The 24,493-nt window shown below is 42.8% G+C and overlaps 1 protein-coding gene across 1 annotated transcript; it reads left to right on the top strand.

Annotated features, from left to right (window-relative positions):
* The first annotated feature begins 919 nt into the window (after positions 1–919).
* On the top strand, positions 920–6,813 carry hapstr1b (HUWE1 associated protein modifying stress responses b). Its single transcript, XM_063475908.1, has 4 exons — positions 920–1,342; positions 4,531–4,611; positions 4,731–5,006; positions 5,112–6,813. Exons 1-4 carry the CDS (start codon positions 1,147–1,149, stop codon positions 5,348–5,350), a joined length of 792 nt encoding a protein of 263 aa, XP_063331978.1. The 5' UTR covers positions 920–1,146; the 3' UTR covers positions 5,351–6,813.
* Positions 6,814–24,493: the final 17,680 nt, after the last annotated feature.

Raw genomic sequence — 24,493 nt, 5'->3', positions numbered from 1 at the left:
TCTATGCAAGTAATTTGATGGCAGCTGGTGATATGCATGTAGTATAATGCTGATTACCCCTATGAAAGTATTGCAAATGTCAGCCATTCTACCATACTAATACGTTAATACCTGTTTATTTATACAGGTAATTTATACACAGTAGGATTATTCACATTCATAAATAGAAGGCGACAGCAGTATTAACGCCAGCAAGCACAAATTCACACTTAGGGGAATCTTGTTTTGTCTTCTAGGGAAAATGATTTATATTAAGATGAAGCAGTAAATGCCCTTTGCAATAAAAACTAAGCCACAGAGTTGAATGCACATTAAGATGGTGCTTAATCCACAGATTTTGAAAGAAGAAATAGCTTATTGTTACTCTTACAAATAAACATTCACATTAAAAAGCAGACATTTGCTTCAGGGATTTAGTGCTATACTCTGATATGACTTGTTGCTTATTGTGGCTAATGTAACATAAATAATGCAGCATTAGGGAAAGTACTGTTTTCTGACTTCACACTTTGTGAGCTACTGTTTGAGAAAGTTTGAGTATTTAGGAGTATTTGTGTACCATGATTGTTACTTGGTCTCAGTGACGACTGTTCAGTCTACTGATCTTGAATTTAAAACGAAAACAAAGAAAAAGTATGAGCACAAACAGGGTGTCCTTAAACCTTTGACCACACTGATTACATGTACGACATTTCCATGGTCGGGCTGCCCCCTAACGCACGGAATCCACTGTAACAAGCTATAGAAAATCTTCTGGGTGGGATCAACATTGTTTTTCTCCGACTATTTGTCTTTTTGTCACCGTCCAATCAGGCTTCGTGTTCAGCATCAAGTACCGCCTAGAAAATTGTTTCTACCAATCTATTTTCAGCACAGTGAGATAATGGGAGGGGCAAGCTTCAGAAATTCCGAGGTGTTGTCATTGCGTTCCTCAGTTTTGTGTGTTTAGCACTGGGTGTACGGGTGGGGTGTTAAATATCCACAATGTGGCTCTAACAGCAGTATTGGTTTTTATTTTGTATACTTTGACGTATTGTTCCGGTATAGCACAGAAACGATATCGTTACGCACAGCCGGGAAATTAAAGATCCTGTATTTTACACGAAGGTTAGCTTATAAGCTATTAGCTAACGCCTAACGTTAGCTATGGAGGAGAGGAAAGAGGAGGGAGAAGCGGAGATCCAAGAGCACGGCCCCGAGCACTGGTTCTCGAAATGGGAACGGCAGTGCTTAGCTGAGGCGGAACAGGTTGAGCCAAACGAAGAGGAGTCCGAGCAAAGCCAGCAAAAGCTGTGGCACCTCTTTCAGAACTCAGCCACGGCGGTAGCACAGCTCTACAAAGGTATGTACAGAAGATGCCGGAATTCAAGCTAAGCTAGCCGCCTGAGCTAACATTATCGCTGGGCGGAGAGACACAAAGGGCACTATTCAAGCTCATACTGCTCACTATTCGCAGCTTTTTCTCTAAAGGTCAACCGGCGTTGTTTGTCACCGTTGTAGTTTTCAGTTGGACTGGGAGGTGTATTCTTTCAAACAGAGTTTAAAACCGAGTCTTCGTCGCTTCTCGTCTTGATTATCGTGACCCTGTTCCTTTTGCTAGCTAACTATACCACATGCTAACGCTAGCAGCCGCTAACAGCCGGTCACCGTGTCAGAGCGTCGGACAACAAGGCTGAATGTAGCTCACGGTGGCCTTAGCTGTCAGAGGTCTCTCTGGTTTAAGGGATTGAAAAGAAGACACGCTAAAATGGCCCCGAAATACCGGGTTAACTTGCCGGTGCGGGCGTCACAGGTTTATTACAGTTGTTCGTCTGTTATGTACACGACATGGCTTACACAAAAAGTGTTTTGTCTGCCGGTTATCAGTTATACAGCTAGTCAAAATGGCGAAACACAGGGAGGAGATGGTAGACTGAAAACAAGACATTTGTTGACGCTTAGTCGTAAATTTTATTATAGCGGTGTTGTGGACGTCCAGAAGTTAACGGCACAAAAGACGTTTTATACCAAGACGCAGTTCAGTTTCCTCTTTCTGGGTGCAATGATTTTCATTACCAGAACAAAATGGCGAAAGGATTACCATAAATGTTGTTCTTGTTGAAAATTTGTCCTGCCCAGATATGTTTGTTTTTTTTGCTCTGACAGCCTCTCTTAGAGGCACACATCAGGACCAGAAACTCACTGTAAATTGTGATCCTTTAGTTGGTCAGATTTGTCCTGCAGGGTTTTTTTTTTGTTAAATGTTTTAGTTGCCTTGATCACCAGTTTATGGGATTTATTTGATGTCCTATCCTCAATATTTATGGAGCACTATTTCACCAGTACAATTACGATGTTTGTCCACCACTGTCTAGAAATCCTGCTTGGTCAGGTACTTCTGTTTACAAGACCCCCCTCCTCACCGTGTGTCCTAAAATCAGGAACACACCTGTACATGAATACACATATGAGCAGCCAGTGCAGAAAAAATGTAAGAGTTTCTAGTCAGGAAAAGTGAATTTATTTTTTGGGTCATGAGTCTTCATACTGTCATTGCTTTTTTTCTTCAAAAAAACAACAACAAAAAACTGAAGGTAAACATCGCGCAAGTTGTTGATATTCACGTAATTTTACTTAAGCATCCTAAGCATATGCATAGTTTTGAGAGTTTTAGTTTTAGCCTTGAGACTTATTGTGGTGGATACTGAATTTGAAAATGCCCAAACAGTATTTCTCAAAACTGAGGTCAATCAGCCAGTCTGCTGACTCAGTCTTTAGGGTGTCTTCCATTGTAGCCAGAAAGCTATTAATGGATATGTGGATCATGACTTCCTGTTGTATGCGTCAGTCAGTGTTTGCAAAGACACATACATGTTAAAAGGTGACAAAAAGTCCATGGTTTCTTGAAGATTAAATGGTATCTATTCTTTAGCTCCATGGCACTACAGCCCTGCCGAACTTAAAGCAAAATCATTTTAGAAGCAACTCGGTGGCCATCTTGTAGCAGATTTTTATTTTCAGTCCCCATCTGTACAAGTAGGAAGAGAACCATAGCCTCAATTTCAGTCGTCAGTGGAACATTAGTTAAGACAATAAAAACCGTTACAAAAGTTTATCATCTTCACCTTAAATAGGGTATAAAAGCGTCACATTATAGAAAAGGGGTAAATTATACTTTAGTCATTGTAGCACAGATGCAGAAAAGTTCTAGTCTTTTCCCACACACAGTTAAAGCAGTTATGAACCTTAATGTGCACAGGTGTCAGAACTGCATTATTAAGTAATATTTTTCTTGTTTTGGCTGTTTGACAATGGGACAGCAGCCATCTGTCGCATCTCCCATTGATTTCTGGGAGTGCAGATTTTCCTCCTGTGAAAAAGTATTCACCACATCCCTGATTTTGGTGTTTTTCACATTTGTCACTCTCGCATGTTTTAGATCATCAAATACAAAAATCATTTTTTCAAACCACAATGTATTAAGGGGGGGGGGGGGGGGGACTATTTGAACCTATCTGGCTCCGTGTGAAAAATGTATTGGCCCTTGCCTTGGCAGCACGAACTGCAATCAAGTATCTGATAACTGGCAAACACCTGCTCTATAAATCAAGTGCACTTGAACTTCAGTGCATTAACTCATTGCCATCCATTCTCCTTCAGGATTTTCTGGTAGAGAAACAAATTCATCGTTCCATCAATTACAGCAAAATTGGCCTCAAGCAGCAAAGCAGCCCCAGAACATCACAGTACCACAACCATGTTTTACTGTTGCAATGCTCTTCTTTTTATGACATTCTGTGCTGGTTTCAGCTTTTGTCTCATTAGTCCACAGAACATTTTCTCAGAAGTCTTGGGGATCATGAAGATGTTTTTTTTGGTAAATGTGACACAAGGTGGTGGTTTTCCCCTCGACTCTCCCATGGGTGCCAGTTTTGCCCAGTCTCTTTCTTATTGTTAAATCATGAACTCTGGCCTGAACTGAACCAAATTAGGCCTGCAGTTGTTTAGATGATTATCTTGGTAGTTTTGTGACCTCCTGGATGAGTCTGTGTACGTTCTTGGAGTAATATTGGTAGGCCGGCCACTCCTGGCGAGGTTCACCACTGTGTTTTCTCCATTTGTGTATAATGATCTCACTGTGATTCGCCTTTAGAAGTGCTTTTGAAACCATTTCTAGGCTGATAGAAACATAGTCATTGATATTTTGGCTATTGAGTTTCCTTAGATCATGGCATCATTTGTTGCTTTTTGATATCTTTTGAAGCCTACTTCATTTTGTCAGAGAGGTGTTTTAACATTTTTATTTTTTTTTTTAGAGGTTCCATGGGACTATATAAAGTCTCAGATAAAAATCTAAATACCAGCAGACCACAAACCGAACCCGGTGCTGCAATTTGACCTCTTCTACATGTTATGCATCTGTTCATAGAGTAGATATTTGTGTGTTGCTCAGTTAATTTTCTGTTTGTTCACGTGGTTTCTAGCTCTCATTTCTTTTTTGTTTGTCTGCTTTTTGTTCTTGTCGCTAAAGAATAATTTTGTAATTCACAGATCGAGTATGTCAGCAGCAAGGACTCTCCCTCTGGGTGCCCTTCCAAAATGCAGCCACAGCTGTCACTAATCTGTATAAAGGCAAGTAAAATGATACTGTTAACCATTATGTGGTTCAGCCTTTTATAGCATTTTATATGTACAAGTTGCGATTGTTGTGTCCAGACATACTGAAATTAGGCGTCCTTGTGTGTCATCAGAGAGTATGGAGGCCCGCCAGCGGAGCTATGACCTGGGCATCCACTTAGGCTATCAGCGCAGGAATAAAGAGGTGATTGCATGGGCGAAAAAACGCCGAAGAACTATCAGACGAGAAGAACTCATTAGCTTCCTGTGTGGCAAAGTTCCACCTCCTCGTACAGCTCGCGCCCCACCCAGAGTTTCCATGGTATCTGCAAGCAGACCGTCACCTCCGGAGACTGGCAGCTCAGTGGAGACCGACCTGCAACCCTTTAGAGAGGCCATCGCACTGCATGGTTAGCTAAAGCACCTGAATGCTTTATGAAGTTGCAAGGCTCGAAGTCATATAAGCTGTCTTATTCCTTTTTTTTTTTTTTTTTCCCCCATCCCTTCTTTTCCAGGTCTTAGTGGTGCCATGGCCAGCATCTCTGTGCGTTCTGGTCCTCCTGGTTCCCCAACTCACCCCGCACAGTCTCTCAGTCGTCGTAGGAATGGGCTTCATGATGTGGACCTCAACACCTTCATAGCTGAGGAGATGGCACTCCATTTAGATTCCACCACCAATCGTAAACGAGGCCCTGCCCCCTGTAGTGATGTCATCACAGACTCACCCACGCATAAACGTAACCGGATGCTCTGAACTCTTCCCACACCACTGATCCCTTCTCTGTCTGCTCCTCAGTGGCCAACTGGACAGCCGATGGGGACTCACGCCTTGGCCAACCACTGAAATCTTCCTTAGTCGCAATGCTACAAATAAAGAAAAAACTGTTCTCAGCGTACATATTTAGCCCCTCCTTTAACCCACTCATTTTCTCAGCAGGAAATTTGGTGTTGTCTCACACGTCCTCTCAGTGGTAGAGTTCTGTTCCTTTTAGCAGATTTACTTTCCTGTTTGTTAGCCCTCTGTCGATCTGATACCGAGGCAAGCACACGTTACACTTGAAATTCTCGACGTGCAGAATGTTCAGTTGAGATAGTGGGGTTTTTTTTGGGGGGGGGGGGTGTTTCTGGCCGGGCTCCTTTGTGCTTCACATTCAGTGATCAGATGGACCAGACTGTTGCCTGCAGTTTGCGGTTTTCTTCCCCTCTTTCCTCAGGCATCCTTCCTCCTCTTTTGAGTGCTGGCCAAACCAGACTGAATCCGGGCTCCTTGGGAGGCCAAACTGCCTCCCTGCCGCGTGGCTCAACTCAAAACGCTTTTCAGCGTGTGCATCTCATTCTGCTGCTCTGTGTGTTTGTGTATCTGACAGCAGAACTGCCACTTACTGTGTCGTACTTGTCTTCGCCTTTGAGAAAGCTGCTACAGTATCTCTGGTTTTTGTGCAACAAAGAGTGTGTGTGTGCGCGCGTGCGTGTGTGTACGCTTGTGGACGCAGGGTTCTGGCAAATCCAGTTTCCACTTGACACTTTTCTCTTTTATGAAATTCATCCCATTTTATTTTCTTCAGTTGCTCTTTACAGTCCAAGCCAGGGTTTTATCACGAAGCAGGTCATTCATATCCACACAGATAAGTGGGGTGGCGGGGTGGGGAAAGTGAGATGCATCTTATGTCTTTTATCTCTGCATTTTCTTTTTCTAACCATGCTGTTACCTGTTGTAACATTACAAATAATACAAATGCGCTACGCACAGTTTCCATATCAGCGTCCAGGAGAACTCGATACAACACAGGCTTTCAAAGTTTTTGCATTACGAGCAGTAACAGTGTTTCAAAGGCTGCATCTTTGTTCGCATATGACCCAACAGTAATTTGGAGACTGTTGCCAATAACTCGTCTCTTGTTTTACAACCCTTTCACACCTGTGACTTCAGCTTTAAATCTAGAAAATTACAGGGGGCAGCTGCCTGTGAACTAGTGGAGGGCCGATGGCTGTGATATTTTACTTTAGCCCGCTCATGGACTATTGGGTGTGTTGAGTCAACAAGACACTTGTTTTTGCTGATTTCACACTGCTTTGTGATACAATCTTGTGTAATGTGTGTACATAACATGTAGGTGCTGTTATATGTGGTACATTATTGTAAAAAGGAGTGCAAATCCTTTGGGATGTCCATGTACAATAACAATTCTGACATTAAAGAACAGTACAAGTGTTCAACTTGTTTGAGTTTTCTCACAGTTACGTTCGTTATGTTTAGTGCAGGATGAGCTTTTCTCATTTCTGTGATATTTTAATAAAATGCCTCAGTTGTTGGTCATAAAAGAACACTAAAGGGTAGGAAAAACCTGAGCCTTTCAGCTATTAGCTGTTGCAGTGCTTCTCTGTTAACTCATGCCAAGCGCAGAAGAATAAAGGATCATCTGAATGCTGCGCTCCGTCTGCAGAAGCAGGTTACCTCAAAGTTTGTTAACATTGTGCAGTTCATTGTTGCCACCACATGGGGGCGACAAACTACATGCTACTGCTTTAAGAGTTTTAAGCAGACACTTCCATGACAGGAGTTTGTTTTAATAAAAACAAATCTAGTTAGGTCTCATTCTCAACAGAATCATTTATATGCATTAACCTTATTTATGTGATTTTTCTTCTTAGCGTGTGAAATTCTTACATGCAAATTTGTAAATTGGCAGCATTTACACACAGGGAGACGTGTTGAAGGGCAAAGATAAACAACAAATATGAATACCAGGGGAAGAACAAGCTGTAAGTGAGGGATGCTAATACTGCATTTGATGAGGAACCAGGAAAAATCAAAGGAAAAAGCTAACAGCAGGATTTTTTTTTTTTTTTTAAAAACCCAACTTTTTATTCTTGTAAGATTTCTCAACCTGGGAATTAGATTTTTTTTTTCCAGTTCACACAGTGAATGTAGAATATGCTTTTTGTCTCACTCTAACATCAGAAAATATATCGCCCTAGAATAGAATAGCTTTTTATTGTCACTGTTACAAGAACAATGAAAGGCAGTTTGGCATTTCTCCATGTGTGTGAAGTACACAATAGCGTAAGTATTTACACAATAACAGACAAATTTACATTTACACAAGAGTTCTAATGTTTCATCGGTTACGTGAACTACACAATTGTTTGTCTACCTGCAACAAAACAAACTGGAGGTTTCCTGGTTACTTAACCACATTTGGCATCAAAGGTGCGAGAGTTGCAAAGGACATAAGTTTGATCCACTTTTGAATCCACCAAAAGACACACAAACCACAAAGGCTAACCTATTTCTCTTATAGCAGTTAAGATGCCATTAGTGGTGACTCACTGTGTTAGTGTGCAGCTGACAGACTGCTGCACATAGCTGATGAGCAGAAGTAGTAATGTACTTAGTTCATGTAGACAGTGGCATCATTTAACACGAGGGAAAAATGAGATTAGGGCAACGGAAGGGAATCGAGAACCGGTGCCAAATCGTCCCATCCACTGGCACCAGTACTTCCAAGCTTATCATTTCCTTTTATCAGTGCTGGCATGTTTTCATGACAGCTGCACACTGCAAACTAATGATGTCAGGCTCAGCAAAGCTTTCGGAAACCTGAGTCACTCATGCGTCTTACTTTTCGTGTGTTTACAGACTGAGAGATAATAAAACATTGGCACACACACACACACACAGAGACACACACACTGTATCAAGAATCAATAAGTGAGCTGATAAAGAATCAGACCTTTAAACAGTATTGATGAAGGCATTAGTATCAATAAAACCTTATCAATACCCTCCTCTTATTGTCACGGACAGACTGTCATGAATATCTGACACTTTTTAAAGCTTAGACCTTTACTGATACAGTTTTGTGTGTCTTTTTTCAGCCTTTTTTGTGTTTCGTGCAGCTAAGATAAACAGCACCGAAACCATGAAACATTCTTCTCCCCTCGCTTCCCTCCACCATCATTTCAATCAACACACAAACTCTTCTCTCTGTACAGTTTACGTTCCATCTCCATTAAACACTCAGTGCTTATACTTTTGGTTGTTTTTTTGTTTTTTGCCATTTTCACTTAACTTTTTCTATTTTTCTTTTGTACTTTTATACCCGCAAGCAGCATTCATACCAAATCTGACAGCATTTCACCTTTGCAAAGCACAGGTGAGACAGGTACAGGTAAGAAATCCCCAGTTATGAGGGCCACTGACTCACTTCATAAGCTTGTCTGTTATTACACTATTATTTTTATGCGTACGTGGATCCCGATCAATGTTCCCTCTAAACTGCGCGCGTGCGCAATTGCGCACTGCTGGCACGGTCTCTGCGCACAGAAAGTCTGTGTTGCGCACACACAAAAAAATCTAACCTGAATTGAAATTAAAATTAAAACTTTAACAATTCTGTTTTGCAGTGTTAGTCAGTAAGTGACTGGCTGCTTCCGTATGGGATTAGAACGATGCCACCTTATCCCATAGCCCAGCCAATAATGCGATTCACATTCGTATATACGCAGCTAATCAACGTCGTTGACAGGCTATGACAGCGTCCTTATGTACCGACACCGGTGTTTTAGCAAAGCGGCGTGGCTGATGTGGAGTGAAGCCACGTTAATGACAACGTGTACAACCATTGGAGATGTGAGCAGGACAGACGGAACAAATGACGGAAAAAGTGTGGACTTTATACCAGTTTTTAAATTGTGTTGATAGGCCACGTAAAACCAGAGTTATGATAAAAAAAATATGCAATGTTTGGTTTTCTTCCTGAATACTATCGTTGTTTATATTTACTGCAGGAAGAAACGGTAAAAACGGCGTTTTATAAGGAAAACGCTCAAAAGCACTCTCCGCCTGTGAGCAAAACCAAAACCAACCCCCCCCCCTACTCTTTCCTATTGGTCGAAAAATGTACCATGTCGACCAATCAAAAAAAAAAATGATATGGCAACATGGCATTTAGTTATTTAGGAAGGGGGGAAGTTTTAGGAGTGACGGCGGTGTTTTGAGATGTGAGAGATTTGCAACGTTTAGCGCAAATCTTGTGTAGTCAGTGTGTAGTGTAGTCAATAGTTTTGTTGTGTGTCAGAACAATGAGGCGACTGCTGAATGTTACAGGTGTTACAGGAGTGATACATCTCCTGTTGTCAGGCCTGCAGGTATCAGACTGTTGTTCTCCTTTATCTCATAGTGGACAGAAATGATTTTTGAAGTGGCACAAATAATTTGTGTGGCATCAAATTTGATGCAGAACAGCTGATTGTTCTGTAAATAGTTTAAAATGTTTATTAAAAAAAGAAACCCGTAACTGCATTTTTAGGTAAACAGCTGCAAAAAACTTTGTTGTTTGCATAACTCAGTTACTTTTTTGAAGAAGTAACTATATAATTAATTGCCCAAAATTGGGCATTATATACTGTATTTTGCAGACAGAGAGTTACAGGACTCTCTCCCAGACCACAGACTCATACTCATAATACAAGTCAGAGCTTTATAAAAAAAAAAAGAAAAAAAAGAAAGAAAGTTGTGTTTTCAAAACTGGAGTTCAAGTTATTTTTTTACTTCCAATAGTGTTAACATACTACACAGGTCATGAACAAGATTTTTTTTTAAATTTTCATTGTAAGTGGGCTAAAGCACTTAATTAAAAGTAGTCTAACATAAATGTAAATGCTGTAATTTGATTATTTTAATAAACCATGTAACTTGGATGGATTCGATGCTGGCGTGACCACAGTGCACACATCTGCTGTTGCTCACAGTGGTCCAAGTGTCCACTCAGGGAGTTTGTGTGTTCGCTCAGACACATGAAAAATTAGAGGGAACACTGATCCCGATGCAGACTGATGGAAAGTAACTTTATATTTGTAAGGGACTTTTAGTACTGGGCAGAGGCAGGGGGTGAACTGTCTTCTGCTTTAAACAAAACCCCCACAATGTTTTCCTAAAATAAGTAAACTCTCTCCTGATTTGATCATTGATAACTTTGAGGCACACCATGGATCGTATGCACATTTAGGGTGGAATTCTTCCCCATAACAGAGAAACCCAGCTATTCTGCTAAAATAACAAAGATAATAGTGATTCCCCATTTGATAGCATTAATCTGCAGATACATTATATTGCCAAAAGTATTCATTCATACACCCAAATCCTTGAATTCAGGTGTTCCAATCACTTCCATGGCCACAGGTGTATAAAATCAAGCATTGAGGAGTGCAGACTGCTTCTACACACATTTGTGAAAGAATGGCTCGCTCTCAGGCTCTCAATGAATTTCAGCATGGTACTCTGATAGGATGCCACCTGTGCAGCAAGTCCAGTTGTGAGATTTCCTCACTACTAAATATTCCACAATCAGCTGTTAGTGGTATTATGACAAAGTGGAAATGATTGGGAACCTCGGCAACTTAGCCTCAAGAACAGTGTGCAGACTTGGCAATTGGATTGATGAGTCTGGGTTTGGAAGGTGCCAAGTATAAAGTCTGGTGAGGGGGGACCATGGTGTGAGGTTGTTGTTCAGGAGTTGGACTCTAAATGTTATTCCCGTGAAAGGAATAATTTAATTCTCCCAACTTTGTGAGAGCAGTTTGGGGATGGTCCCTCCCTGTTCGAACATGACTGTGCACCAGTGCACAAAGCAAGGTCTATGGAGACGTGGATGAGTGAGTTTGGTATGGAAGAACTTGACTGGCCTGCACAGAGTCCTGACCTCACCCCAACAGAACAGCTTTGGGATGAATCAGAGCGGAAACCGTGAGCCAGACCTTCTCGTCCAACATCAGTGTCTCACCTCACAAATGCACTTTATTGTTTATTCCCATAAACACCCTCTTACACCTTGTGGAAAGACTTTTCAGAAGTGTTAAAGCTGTTATAACTGCAAAAGGTAATCTGACATCATATTAAAAACTATGGATTAAGAATGGGACGTCACTCAAGTTCATATGCGTGTGAAAGCATGAAAAATGAGTCCTGCCACCTCCCTCCACTAATTCACTGCCAAAGAATGAACAGGGGGACTCAGATGTCCCAAAGAAAGAGTTGCCAGATTAACAGTGAACACTTGACCTCCCACTTTTTTGGGCTCAGCCAATTAAACACCAAAGTCTGATCCTCTCTGCCACTCCAACCATCACAGAGATGCGCGATAGACACCGGCGCTGCCTTACACTGCATCCGGCTGGGATATCTGTTCCTCCTTTCCTGCTCTGACACGGCACGGTTGTTTTTGTTTCATCATGTATCTGAAAGCTCTAAAGGCTGCAATTTGATGGAACCATGGAGGAGAAGCAGAGCTGACCGCAAGCTGTTTCACGCTTCAAAAGAAGCCCTCTTTATGTGCGCGTGTTTGTGTGTGTGAGAGAGAGAAGGAAAGGGAACGAGAGAGTGAAAGAAAAAGACATGACGAGAAGCAACAAGTGCCTGAATGTTCCAGAAAAACCCCTCGAAGATGGCCATCTGGGCTGTGCTCACACACAGACACACACATAAACACACACATATAGGTGTCTCCTAGGATGCCGTCTGGTCTGAAAGAGAGAGTTGGTAGTGTATCTTGTGAACCATCAGAGACGCACACACACACACACACACACACACACACACACATCTAAACAAACGTCCAGGCTGTCACAGTGATTGTGTGTCTGTGTGGGCTTGACCATTAGGGAGTTTTCAATGGCAGACAGCTGGCGATCAGTGATGCACTTGTTATCCCTTGTGTGTGTGTGTGCGTCGACATACACGGCGCAAACACAATGGGTTGATGGTAATTGCTGCACCAGCTTGCACTAATTGATAGAGGACAGCATGCTCATACCCTCACACACACACAGGCACATTAACACATTAGCACATGCACATAAACAGAAGCCAATCAGGCAGACTGCAAATGTGTCCCCAGGGAGACAGATCAGCCGGAGATCAGGGGGTGGTGGTGGTGGTGGTGGTGGTGGTAGATAGAGAGGTGGTGCAAGAAACCGGGAAGGAGGAGAGGAGGAGGAGGAAGAGAGGTTAAACACTCCCCAGAGACGGCTGCTAGTCAGGGCTCTTAGTTTTGTGCACATAGGCTACGGTAGGTGAGCGGTGCGTGGCGTGCATAAAAACACAAGGTCTGAGAGATTGTCTCCTATTTTTGGGTCTGCTGTGTTTTTGTGAATGTTTTCTCCTCTTCAAAAGGACCACCCCACCACCACCACCACCACCACACACACACACACACACACACACACACACACACACACACACACACACATCTTCTCAGCCCACTCCTCCATCTTTCTCTCTCAAACATAAACATGATGATACACACACATGCACCCACAGATCTTCAGAGCTCCCTTGCGCACCAGCATGTCCCCGTCTTCCACAAACGCCACGACGAGAGAGAGAGAGAGAGAGAAACAAACCAAGAGCTGATCACCATAGCAACACGTTATATATCTTCCAGCAATATTTATCCAACCCAGAGAGGAGGGGTTGAGGTGGTGTTGGTGGTGTTGGTGTTGTTGGTGGCAGCATAGATGGAGAGGGGAGGCAGAGGTGGTGGCGGTGGCGTGTGTATGTGCGTGTGGTGTGTCTGTGTGTGTGTGCGTGTGTGTGAGAAAGAGAGAGAGAAAGAGAGAGAGGGGGGGTCGTGATGCAACTCCTCTAAAAATCAAATGGTCATTATTATTAAGAAGAGGAGCTGCAGTTCGCTTTGACGGCCACAGGGAGGCAGCAGCAGCCAGAGCAGCAGGAGCGGCAGCATCGCCAGGCACCAGTCATGTGGCACGCAGAGATTACAGGCTGCAGGTTTCACCCCAACTAAACACCACAGCAGCTTATTTTACTTTTATTTCAGTCAAAAGTGTGTCGAGGAGTGAAAATGTGGTATGAATGTGTCTGTCTGTCTGCGTGCGTCCTCACAGCGCGAGAGCGACAAGACCTGGACTGGGCACCAAAGGTTGAAAGGAGAAAACCTTTCCAGCTCGTCCTAAAAAAAACAAAAACCCCAGCATCTCACAGCGGGATTCTGGGCACGCATTAAAGGATGGAGAAAATGATTGAAGAGGAAAAGAGATAAGAAAATGAATGGTTGGGCAGAAAAAATATAATAATAATACCACTAAAAAAATAAAGAGCAGGAATGGTTGCAGGGCCCCCTCCTCCCCAAGCATAAGGATTAGATGTTGTGCTGCTGGCTGCAGATGGGTTTGGGCTTGATTCTGTATGCGTGTGCACCGTGTGTAATATCTCGGTGTGTGTGTGTGTGTGTGTTTGGGTTTATTTTTTTTTGGGGGGGGGGGGGGGGGGGGGGGGGGCGGCGCTCAGGAAGTAGGTTCAGCAAGGAGTGAGGAGAGAGGGAGAGAAGAAGAAAAGGAGAGGGGAGTGAGGAGCATGAGAGGAGGGAACAGGATGAAAGGATGTAGGTGAGTCTAGGAGGAGAGGAGGCCTAAATCCTCACTGAGCTCTTGGGAGAGAACAAGGAGAGACACGCAGAGACTAATGATGTGAGAAAAGGGGAAATGTAGAGGGGAAAACAGGAAGAGACTGACGGTGTGTGTGCGTGTGTGTGTGTGTGAGATGTATGGATCGGAAATGGAGCCAAAAGTTTAAGTAAAGCACAAGTCTCCTAGCTCGCATTTTTATATAGAAAAACCCAACAGGACCTGACAAGAGTCTGATAGAATCAGCGCAGCTACATGTTCACTCATCATACACACCTACACGCTTGCCCTCACGCGCATACTCACAGTCCCACTTGCCCTCTCTCTATAGCACTGCTTCATTTTTCCAATATTCTGTGCTTGGGGTGGTATTCCGTTTTGGTGCAGTTTAAATTTTTCAGCAGGTTCACCTGGTGTGACTTTGGGAGCCATTAGGCTTCAACTGGGACCAACCCGTGCAAGCACCTCTGCAGGTTGACTGCTCACAGTCGGGGGCCGCCTCGGCGGGCCCCGTTCGCCATTAACTCAGGGGGAAAAAAGTGAGTCTGCAAAACATAAAATTGTTGTTTTCAGCAGAGGAGTTGTCGCACTCCTCTGTTGGAGTTCAAGGGCATAGCTTTGCCGGCACTGAAGCTTCTTCTTTTTTTTTAATGAATCGGAGAAAATCAGTCCATAAACATTTTGATCGTGGATCAGTTGTGAGTTCTGTAATGAAGCTGGTAATTCAAACATGGCTTTAATTTGTATTGTTGTGAGTATGCAGACATGATAATTACAAGATATTAGGAATTTTTTGTATTTTTTTCTTTCATTTTACGCTTTGAGGGTTACTTGGTTAGCTCTGTTGCCTCACAGCAAGAAAGTCTTTGGCCGTGTGGGTTCCTCCCTCAGTCCACAGACATGCGTGTTAAGTGGAGATTCTAAATTGGCTGTAGGTGTGAATGTGTGTGGTAGACAGCCTGGTAACCTGTCTGTGGTGTATCTGCTTCTCCCCCTATGACAGCTGGGATAGAATGGATGGATGATTACTCAATTTCCTAATAATTATCTTTAATACTGCAAATGAATCTTTTTGCTTGTAGTGGCATAACTGCTACGTCCTCACCCTGATTTCATTTCGCAGCTCCATGTGCAGCTTTTTAGCTTCTTGTTTTGGTTTGCAACTTTATTGTTTCGTCTCTCTGCTGTCACCAAAATTGAGCAGCAGGGAGATATTTTCCACTAAAGAAAAAATAAACTGCTCTAACAAGCCCCACTGGTTGACAGGCAATTAGCTGCTAAACTCAGGAGAGCAGTTTAGCTACAAAACAAATAATGAGTTGGTTGAGGCCCAAACGGGGTCGTCAGGTGGCCAGGAACATGTCTCTAAATGAATGTCAAAGGTCTTTCCTCTGTACATTTTGTTGCCTGAAAGTAGCTGCAGGCAAACAGCCAGAGTCTGAAGTAAAATTGCACGATGCAATAACTACACATGGAGGTCCTTTGCTGCAGGAGGTGTTTACTCACTCCTTTGTCAAACCTTTTCCAGTTGTTGATATGTCACGGCTGTGTGTATTTTTTTTCTCCCCCTTTTCTTCCCTGCACTGTTCCCTCCAAGTAGCGAAAAAAATAAATGACTGCAGCAACCCAAGAATCATCTGGTGGACATGAATGTTGCATAAGGCTGTCCAGCTGAGAAAAGAGGTATTTTAAGCCTCTTTGAGATGAAGAGAATTCAGCAGAAAGGTGTGAGACGAACAGGTTGAGTTCAGAGGGAGCTCGGAGACATGTGTTAGGAAGCATCAGAGAAGTACAGAGAAATCCTTGTGGTGACTCGGAAGGAGGAGGCAGCTCATTGACCTGGCTGTGCTCTGCAGGTACAGGGACACACTGCTCTTTAGCCAGATAACAGTCTGAGGGAAGGAGAACATTTTTCAGGAATTTGTACATCGGCTACACGTGTAATTTGGAAAGTAGTTCTCGATGGTTTAAAAGGGTCTAAGCGTTTTTCCTCGGTGGAGGTCAGTAAGAGAGCTTATTTAGAAAAGGCATAATTTTCATTTCAGCTTTGGGGCAGCAATCTGCTGGGAACTGCTCAAGACACTACAATTATATCCTTCACCACCATGTGCACTGTGCTCTTAATGGGTATTATTCATGCACATTATAAACACCAGAATCTCTGTGTGTGGTACTTAACATGACATACTGGCCTAAACAGTGACTGTGTGCTGTAATTCAGACTTAATGAGCAGCAGTCGACGTCTAATGGGGGGAGAAATGCAAAATTTATTTGATAATTCGGTGAACAGTTTGGCATTCTTCATGGAATTCTTTGTGGCAATACATTAGCTAGCTTTAGAGGTTTTTTGACCACAGACAGTATAAAAGATGGACACAGGCAGCCGCTGGTTAGTAAAGTCCCATTGTCAAGCATCGAGTGAAGAGAGGATCGCGCCATGAAGTCCCACGTTCACTGGCTAAAGATTTGTTGGTCACAAATTGTTATAGTATATCCTGGAGTATTCTCCTTTTTGACTCTTAGAATGGCACTAATTTTAAATGTCGTAGTCATAAATATACATTAAATAATTGACAATTATGTCTTCCACCAAACTGATGCTTTCTCATAAACTTAGACTGAATCCATTTAAAGGAGGAGGCAAATCTTTATGTTGCTCCATCATCTTGAAGGACATCACTGTTCTGCCTAATGGGAATGTGGCTATGCATGTGACTAAGCTAAAGGCAGAGGAACAGAAAACTCATAGGTGTTTGTGTGGCATGGAAGCAAATTTTAGTACACCTGCACCTTTACGCTCTAATATGAAGGATCATACCCTCACACCCTGAGAAGCAGTCACCTTCACCAAAGAAGCAAAAACCCAAAGGAAAGACTCAATGTGGCTGGCCTACGGATAGAATGAGAGTAAATATTGGAACAGCAGCTTTTCCCAGATGGAGGGAGTGTCAGAGAGAGGAGGATTATAAAGATCTTTGCACATGGGCTTTGAAAAAAAGGAAAAGTTTCTTTGATAAAAGTGTTTGTCCTACTGTGGCCATGACACCATCAAAACTTCCCTTCCAAAATGGTTAGTGATGTGTCTCGAAAATCTCAATATAAGGCAGAACTGTACCAGGCTATAAACATGCTTTTTAATGCTGTAAAGTTTGACTTTTTAACATGGCAGTCTGATGGGAATCTCAGGTGGCCTCTTGAGTAACTGCAGTTTGCAGGGTTCATTTTTGTGCCCCTTGGTTTTGCCCTAATTGCCTTTAAAAGTTCAGTTTTGTCACTGATGTACAACATGCCAGTCGTGTTATATCTCAAAAGCAGGAAAAAATACACATGAAAATGTAATTTGGTGATTGTAGCTTGAATTAGCCAGCTTTAGTTACAGCCCACATAGCAGACAGGTCTGGCCCGGATGTGGTGTCAAGCTGGCATTGCCGGCTGACTTCTGGCACGGTAAGTGGTATGTCAACCAGATGTGGGACAGGTCTGGCAATGATGGCACTATTTATGTTCCTATTTTCCTATTTTAGTTAGAAGACCCAAATGCCATGTTGCAATACTATACTGCTGTGCAGGTTTGACAGGTTTGTGAGTGTACACTTTATCCAAAACCTACTGAGGGTTTACTCATGTTTCCCACTGGGTGGCTGTAGCTCAGGAGGTAGAGCAAGTCACCTACTGATTGGAAGGTTAGTGGTTCGATCCCTGGCTGCTCCAGTCTCCAGCACTCAGTTTAGAGAGATTGGATGGATGTGGCATTTTGTATAGAGCACTTTCAGTAATCTGGGAGAGTAGAAAAGCGCTATATAAGATTCAGTCCATTCACTGTCTGAACAGAGTTTCATCATGTTACTTTTGCACTATTATGTTCCGGCACATGTTGCTATTACATGGCTTGATTGAGGTACACATTAGGCTGACATCTGGGGCCAGAGCTGAAACTGTTCTGGGCCAGCACAGGGCCAGCAGTGTGTCTGCAACTGGCCCGTGGCTGCACACAACTTACACATGGCCCACATACTGCAAAGAATGACGGCCCTTTGGTGGCCCAGATCTGGTTTGCCAGAAGTAATCCACACATGGGCCAGCACAGGACCACCAGTGTGTCTCCAACTGGCCTTGTGCTGGCCTATGTGTGGGCCACCTCTGGCAAACCAGATCTGGGCCACCAAAGGGCCGTCATTCTTTGCAGTATGTGGGCCATGTGTAAGCACATTGTGTGGGCCAGATCCGGGCCATACCAATTTTCCTATGTGGGATAATGGTTTTCAGCTACAAGTAGTTGCAAAACTGACTGGCTTTGAACTCCTGTAGATGCATGTAGCACTTTTCTAAACAACTTAGCAGACACTGTGCAGCTGCCACCTCTGACCTCAGCCTCTGTCTGTCTGTGTCTCTTTCCCTCATAGGTCTGAGGAGAGCCTAGATTGCAATGGACACTCTATAGAGTTAATTGATGGGCATAAATGATTTATATGACATATGAGCGATGACAAGTCCCCTTGCCTTCTCATGAAATTATACCTGTAAGGAAGTGGAGGATGCGTGGGTGGATTAGATTCATGTTGACATGTTGCAGCGCTTAAAGGAAAGCTTCTGAGTGTTTAAAGTCTGCCACATGTAAACACGCTGATAGAAACCGGCTGCTGTAATCGCTCGTACTGTCGTTAAGCAAAGCGGAGTTCCCTTTGTGTTTTGAAGATGATAGAGAAAATCTTGCCTTTGTCACATATCGAAATGTATGTTTAGCTCAGACAAAGCTAAAACCGCCCTTCAGCAGGCAGGATATGGATCAATAGCATGAAAGATTACAGCAGCTAGCAATGCTCAGGGCACACGGCTATTGTACCAAAACTAATATGAAAATCTATACCTAAGCTAAACCCTAATATATGTAGCGAATGCTGAGCCATTTCTTTGTGTGTGTGTGTGTGGCAGACATGGATGGTGGTCATTTATTTTAAATTTTGAGCAGGTTTTAGGATGAAATACACTCATAAAGCACACAAAAAGCCAATCTGGTAGGATTCCTTCCTTCTACGTCTATAGCACGCAGATCGCAGGAGTTCCTGCACAGGCTTGCTTCAAACACATCAAGCCTGCCCGTTGACTCGGTGACAGTGAGCCGATCTGTGCAGCCACTGATTACAGCTGGACCTCTCCTTTATCTGAATGCACACCACCTTTCCATCTCTGCCAGCACACAGCGCTACTTGGAGCTCTGTCCATTTTCACACCTCTGCTCTCTCCCCGAGGACCCAAGGACTGTTTCACCAGATTTGCAACGTGCGAGCTGAAATGTAAAACATGAGATCATTTCCCCTAGCTTTGTTTTGACACATTTCACGGATCAAAACAAACACCACACCGAGTGACCCATGCGTGAGCATACGAACGCCCTGTCGAGTCATCCATAATTTGCAAGCGTTTGTGAAAAAGCGACGGCGCACCATTCGTGATTCCTGTGTGTGCGAGTCACCTCTGAAATGGTTCAGGGCAGATTTTAGTTTCCAGAGTCCTGAGGCTCAGGAGAAACCAGACTAAAACTCTTCTGACCAGAGAGCAGTGGACCAATACATTTTCCTCACACTAATAACAGAGGAGTCTGGGGAATTTGTTAATCCTGTGTTTTGTGGATTTATAACGGCTTATCTCTGTTTTCCCCGAGGTATCCTGTTAGAGGTGCTGAAGGAGTGTGAGGAGCCAGGGTCACTGCTTTGAGCTGTTCAGTCTTTTTACCCTCAGAGCGAGAAAGCTGGGTTTTAGTTGCCTGGTATCAAATCAACCCTAATCCCGCAGGAGGATCTGGAAGAAGTTGGAGGAAGTTTCCAGGGGAAGTTGAAGGGAGGAAGTCATCTGCTCTGCTGCGACCTGGATAAATGTTGAGAAAGTACTTGGAAAATTGTAGAGCCACAATATGATGTTTTCTTGAACGCTATATTTTCAGACTTGTTTCCATAGTAAACCAAAGTATCTTCCTTTATTTTTTATGACTATGACAAGATCTTGCATTGATGTAAAATACAAGGCTTCATTTTGGCTTTAATTACTATGTGGGCTTTGTGGTGTAACTAAAGGCAGTCCACCGTTTGCAAAGATGAATTCTGAATACACAATAAGTCAGTGTGAGAGTGCAGCATCACACTGATTCTCCCTTGTAATAGCAGTGGGAAAAATGAGAAACATCTATAAAAGACACGATGAGTGAAAAAGGACATCTGCTCCTCGACTGTCATGTCCTGATGAAAATGATCCATGATCCAGTAATGTAGGACTTTAGCACAAGTGTACGTGACTTATCCGTAATTCCAGCATAATATGTGCAGGAATTAGCATGAATTATTCTATGAATAAATGCATGACATATGAACTCATGAGCATTCATGCTAATAATGGAGGGTGATGTGTGGCATTAGCCTGCACTTGGCACATATACATTAATTAGCCTATTGGGTCAAATAAGCCTTCAGCGGTACTTCATTGCAGCTAAGTCCAAGTAAGGATACAGTGTGGAGCTTTTTTGAGTTTAAATTATATATTTCACTAAAGTCTGATTCAGGTGAGACTTAATTTGGGCTGTTTTATATGGAAATTATAGAAGTTTTGAAACATCTCATTCTAGCTCCAGTCCCTGGTCTGTCTGTCTACACACTTCTTCATCTCTGGACTTGCATTCATAATCATAGTCAACACCCCTTTAAACTGTAACGTTTTATATATCAGGAAGTTATAAAATAATCTTGCAATCAGAAGTCCTTAAAATTAGATAAATAAACGAGCTACAAACATAATATATTATTATACTGTTTCATTATTTGTTTCACAAACACAAAGCCAAAATGCAGAAGCAGTGTGTGAAATTAATGTATAATCTTACTGCCTCCATAGGAATTAAGAGGGTAAGTAGCAGCCAGAAGCAGCTAATTAAATGTATTTGATTAACTGATCAGCTGTTGCTACACATCCACCCGGGAAGGGAATGAAACCATTTCCAAACAATAAGAAGTCCATTATTCTAGAGTGAAAAAGATTATTCACAAATGGAAACAAGCACTGATGAGACAGTAACAAGACAGTTGTCAATCTTCCTAGAAGTCAAAGTCCTAACATATTCACGCCAAAGTCAATGCTCAGAAAAACTAGCCGACCTCCTCCATAAAAAACAAAGCAAAAACCAAATTTAAAAAAAACAAAACCAAAAAACAAGAGCTCATCTCAGACCCTACAGGCCTCAGTTAGCATGATTGTTAGCTCATGATTGTTAGAAAGAGGCTGAACAAGGAGAAAGCCTCTTCTATCAAAAACAAACATGGCAGCATTGCTTATGTTAACAAAGTGAAGAGGTTTGATCATGTGGACTGTTTGGTGGGAACCAAACACAGCACATCAGCACCTCATACGAACTGTCAAGGACAGCGATGGAGGGCTGATGATTTGAGTGTTTTGCAGCCAAGGGACCTGGGCCTCTTGCAGTAACTGAGTCGATTATGAACTCCTCTGTATACCAAAGTATTCTTGAGTCAAATAGGAGGCCGAAGCTTGATCTAAAGTGGTCATACAACAGGAGAATGATCTGAAGCACAGCAGCAAATCTACAATTTACAGTCTCGAGATCTCTTACCAGGTGTCTCACCTGGTTCAGGTGACTTCAGTAGGTCACGTGATAGGGTGGGGCACTGTCTCACGGTGGTTTCATCCAAAAACTGGTGGTAATGACCCATGTCTTTTTTCACACCTTGGCTCATGTGATGACTCACATGATTAGTAGTGAGTCAGTGACCACCTCCTAATTGACAACAACTGTTAGGGATTAAATACCTGGAACTTTGCACATGTTGGTTGTAGAACTGAAGAAGCCTCTTGTATAAGAGCTGAAATGTCTTCAAACAACTTAAAGACATCCAGTCTTCTTCTTTCAAGCTTTTAAGTCTTTTAGGAATGCTTTCCTTAAGGTTTAGGAGGGTGTTTATGGGAATTTTTCACCATTTTTCCAGAGGTGCATTTGTGAGGTCAGACACTGACGTTGGACTAGAAGGTCTAGCTCACGGTTTCCGCTCTGATTCATCCCAAAGCTGTTCTGTTGGGGTGAGGTCAGGACTCTGTGCAGGCCAGTCAAGTTCTTCTACACCAAACTCACTCATGGACCTTGCTTTGTGCACTGGTGCACAGTCATGTTGGAACAGGAAGGGACCATTCCCAAACTGTTCTCACAAAGTTGGGAGCATGAAATGAATCCTTTCGTTGGAATAACGTTTAGAGTCCAACTCCTGAACAACAACCCTCACACCATAGTCCCCCCTCACCAAGACTTTATACTTTGCAAATTCTAAACCCAGACTCATCAATCAAATTGCCAAGTCTGCACACTGTTCTTGAGGCTAAGTTGCCGAGGTTTCTAGTCATCTCCACTTTGTTATAATACAGCTGACTGTGGAATATTTAGTAGTGAGTAAATTTCATGACTGGACTTGTTGCACAGGTGGCATATTATCACAGTACCACGCTGTAATTCACTGAGCTCCTGAGAGCGAGCCATTCTTTAACAAATATTTGTAGAAGCAGTCTGCATTCCTAAGTGCTTGATTTTATACACCTGTGGCCATGAAAGTGAATGATTTGGGTGGGTAAGTGAATACAACTGACAATATAGTGTTTGTTGCTAGACATGTCAGAATTTAAGACAGACCCTACTGACGAACCATATTAATAAACACTGACAAAATGTCACTCATCTGCACATAACTGCTCACAGACTCCACACTGACTGGATGCAGGTCTATAAATGGAGTGCACCACAAGGTTAGCAGCACAGGCCTTGGAGAGGCTGGATCTAGATCTCCTGGGAATCCCTGCACTTAAATATACTGCAATCAAAAACAGCCTTTCCTCCATAGAAAACACCGCTTATTATGCTGACCTTGCTCTAAGTGTTTCAGTGGTGTTATTATCCTAATGTATTCTGTCCGTGCTCTTCACTTGTTTTGTTGGCGTCATGTTGTTTGATCATGTCTCTACACTCATTGCACGAATACAAAACAAAAAGCACAGCCTCCAGGATAACAGTGCCACTATTTTTAATTTCCCATCATCAAATTAGTATTTTTCCTTTACCCACTCTTAGTCCATCCTTGCCAGTTTCAAACCAGTGGTCACATACTAGCTAATAAGTAGTGCATTAATCACAAGTGGTGTCCAATCGAAGGCACCAAAAGCACCAATCAAAAGCATCTGACTGCAGCTACATTTAATGAGTTTTGCTGGTGAGAAAAGACTTCATGAATATTAAAATATCCGGTCACTTTATGTGCCAACGCAAAAAATGATTCACAGTTTGGTCCACAGAGGCTGTTGTTGTGCTAACTTTGTGAAGACTCTGGAAACATGTGAATTCACTGTTAAAAGCAATTTGTGTGTTTGCATTTCAAATGTACGCGCCGATGATAGATTACTTCAACAACTGACAAAGCAACAAAGCCGCTAGCTGCACGTTTTTATCTCCTCTGTCACGTTTCCACTTCCATGATGCAAGGCTGAAAAAAATCACTGCGATATCACCTAATCTTACTTTCAAAGTGTGACAAGTGTGTGTTCTGACTGCCAGCCTAGCTTATGTGTATAGATACATGTGTGTGTGTCTGCTGACACCAAGTACATTGGGGTACAAATTCTCTTTGCAAACACATGCACAGTGTGAGCACGTTTAGCCGGCCCTTGAAGGTGTCTTCTTTTCTGTCTCCCCGCTGCAGATCCCTAAGATGGCGGTCGTCACTGTCACTGACGTCAGCGTAGTGCCAGCAGGGCTGATGTCAGTGTTTCTGCTGCTGTTGCAGGTATATGACTGACTTTTCAGTGATGAAACAAAAGCTGACAGATAAAAAAAAAACAAAAAAGAAAAAGAAGTGGATGGCTGGAGAGATGAGAGGGCACTAATATCTCGTAGCCAAAGCTTTGCTCCTGCCGTCACACCTCTTACAATCCAAATTTGACAACTGCCACCATTCACTTTCCCGTCTTCCTCCCTACCTTTTCATTCTCTCTGCTCAGCAGCTTCTGTTTCCCTTTCTTCTGCTCTCTATATCTCTTTCTTTCTCTCTCCTCCTCCTACGCGCGCCCCCTCACCTCTTTTCTCTCGTCGTTTGATCAGCAGAGCAGCATCTCAGCAGGAGTATTTAAGGAAAGAGAAGGCTCCCCTGCTTTATTCTCTCTTTCGCACCCCTCTGCCTCACATCTCTCTGTGCTCTCGTTTGCTCCTTTCCCCCTGTTTTCCTCTCACTTTAATATTCCTTCTTCACTCCTCCTTCTCAAACTTTCTTAGCTTTTTCATCCCAAATTCTTCTTGGTGTTGCCTTTTACACAATAACCACAGTGCTTGTGTACGCATCTGCTTGTATCTCTTTAAGTGCGCGTGTAGAGACGGTACAGTAGTAGTGTTCAATTACACAGCAGGAGAGTTGCTTCTGAGTCACTCAAACTAATCTG

Source organism: Pelmatolapia mariae, linkage group LG6, assembly GCF_036321145.2.
Source record: "Pelmatolapia mariae isolate MD_Pm_ZW linkage group LG6, Pm_UMD_F_2, whole genome shotgun sequence".
NCBI classification, from domain to species: domain Eukaryota; kingdom Metazoa; phylum Chordata; class Actinopteri; order Cichliformes; family Cichlidae; genus Pelmatolapia; species Pelmatolapia mariae.
This window is presented reverse-complemented; position numbering and strand designations above follow the sequence as displayed.

Bases quoted from the DNA above. Each gene is read 5' to 3' on its own strand.
- hapstr1b (XM_063475908.1), top strand. From the start codon at position 1,147: ATGGAGGAGAGGAAAGAGGAGGGAGAAGCGGAGATCCAAGAGCACGGC. The intron at 4,612-4,730 runs GCAAGTAAAATG...GTGTGTCATCAG, and splicing joins TGTCACTAATCTGTATAAAG to AGAGTATGGAGGCCCGCCAG. The intron at 5,007-5,111 runs GTTAGCTAAAGC...CTTCTTTTCCAG, and splicing joins AGAGGCCATCGCACTGCATG to GTCTTAGTGGTGCCATGGCC.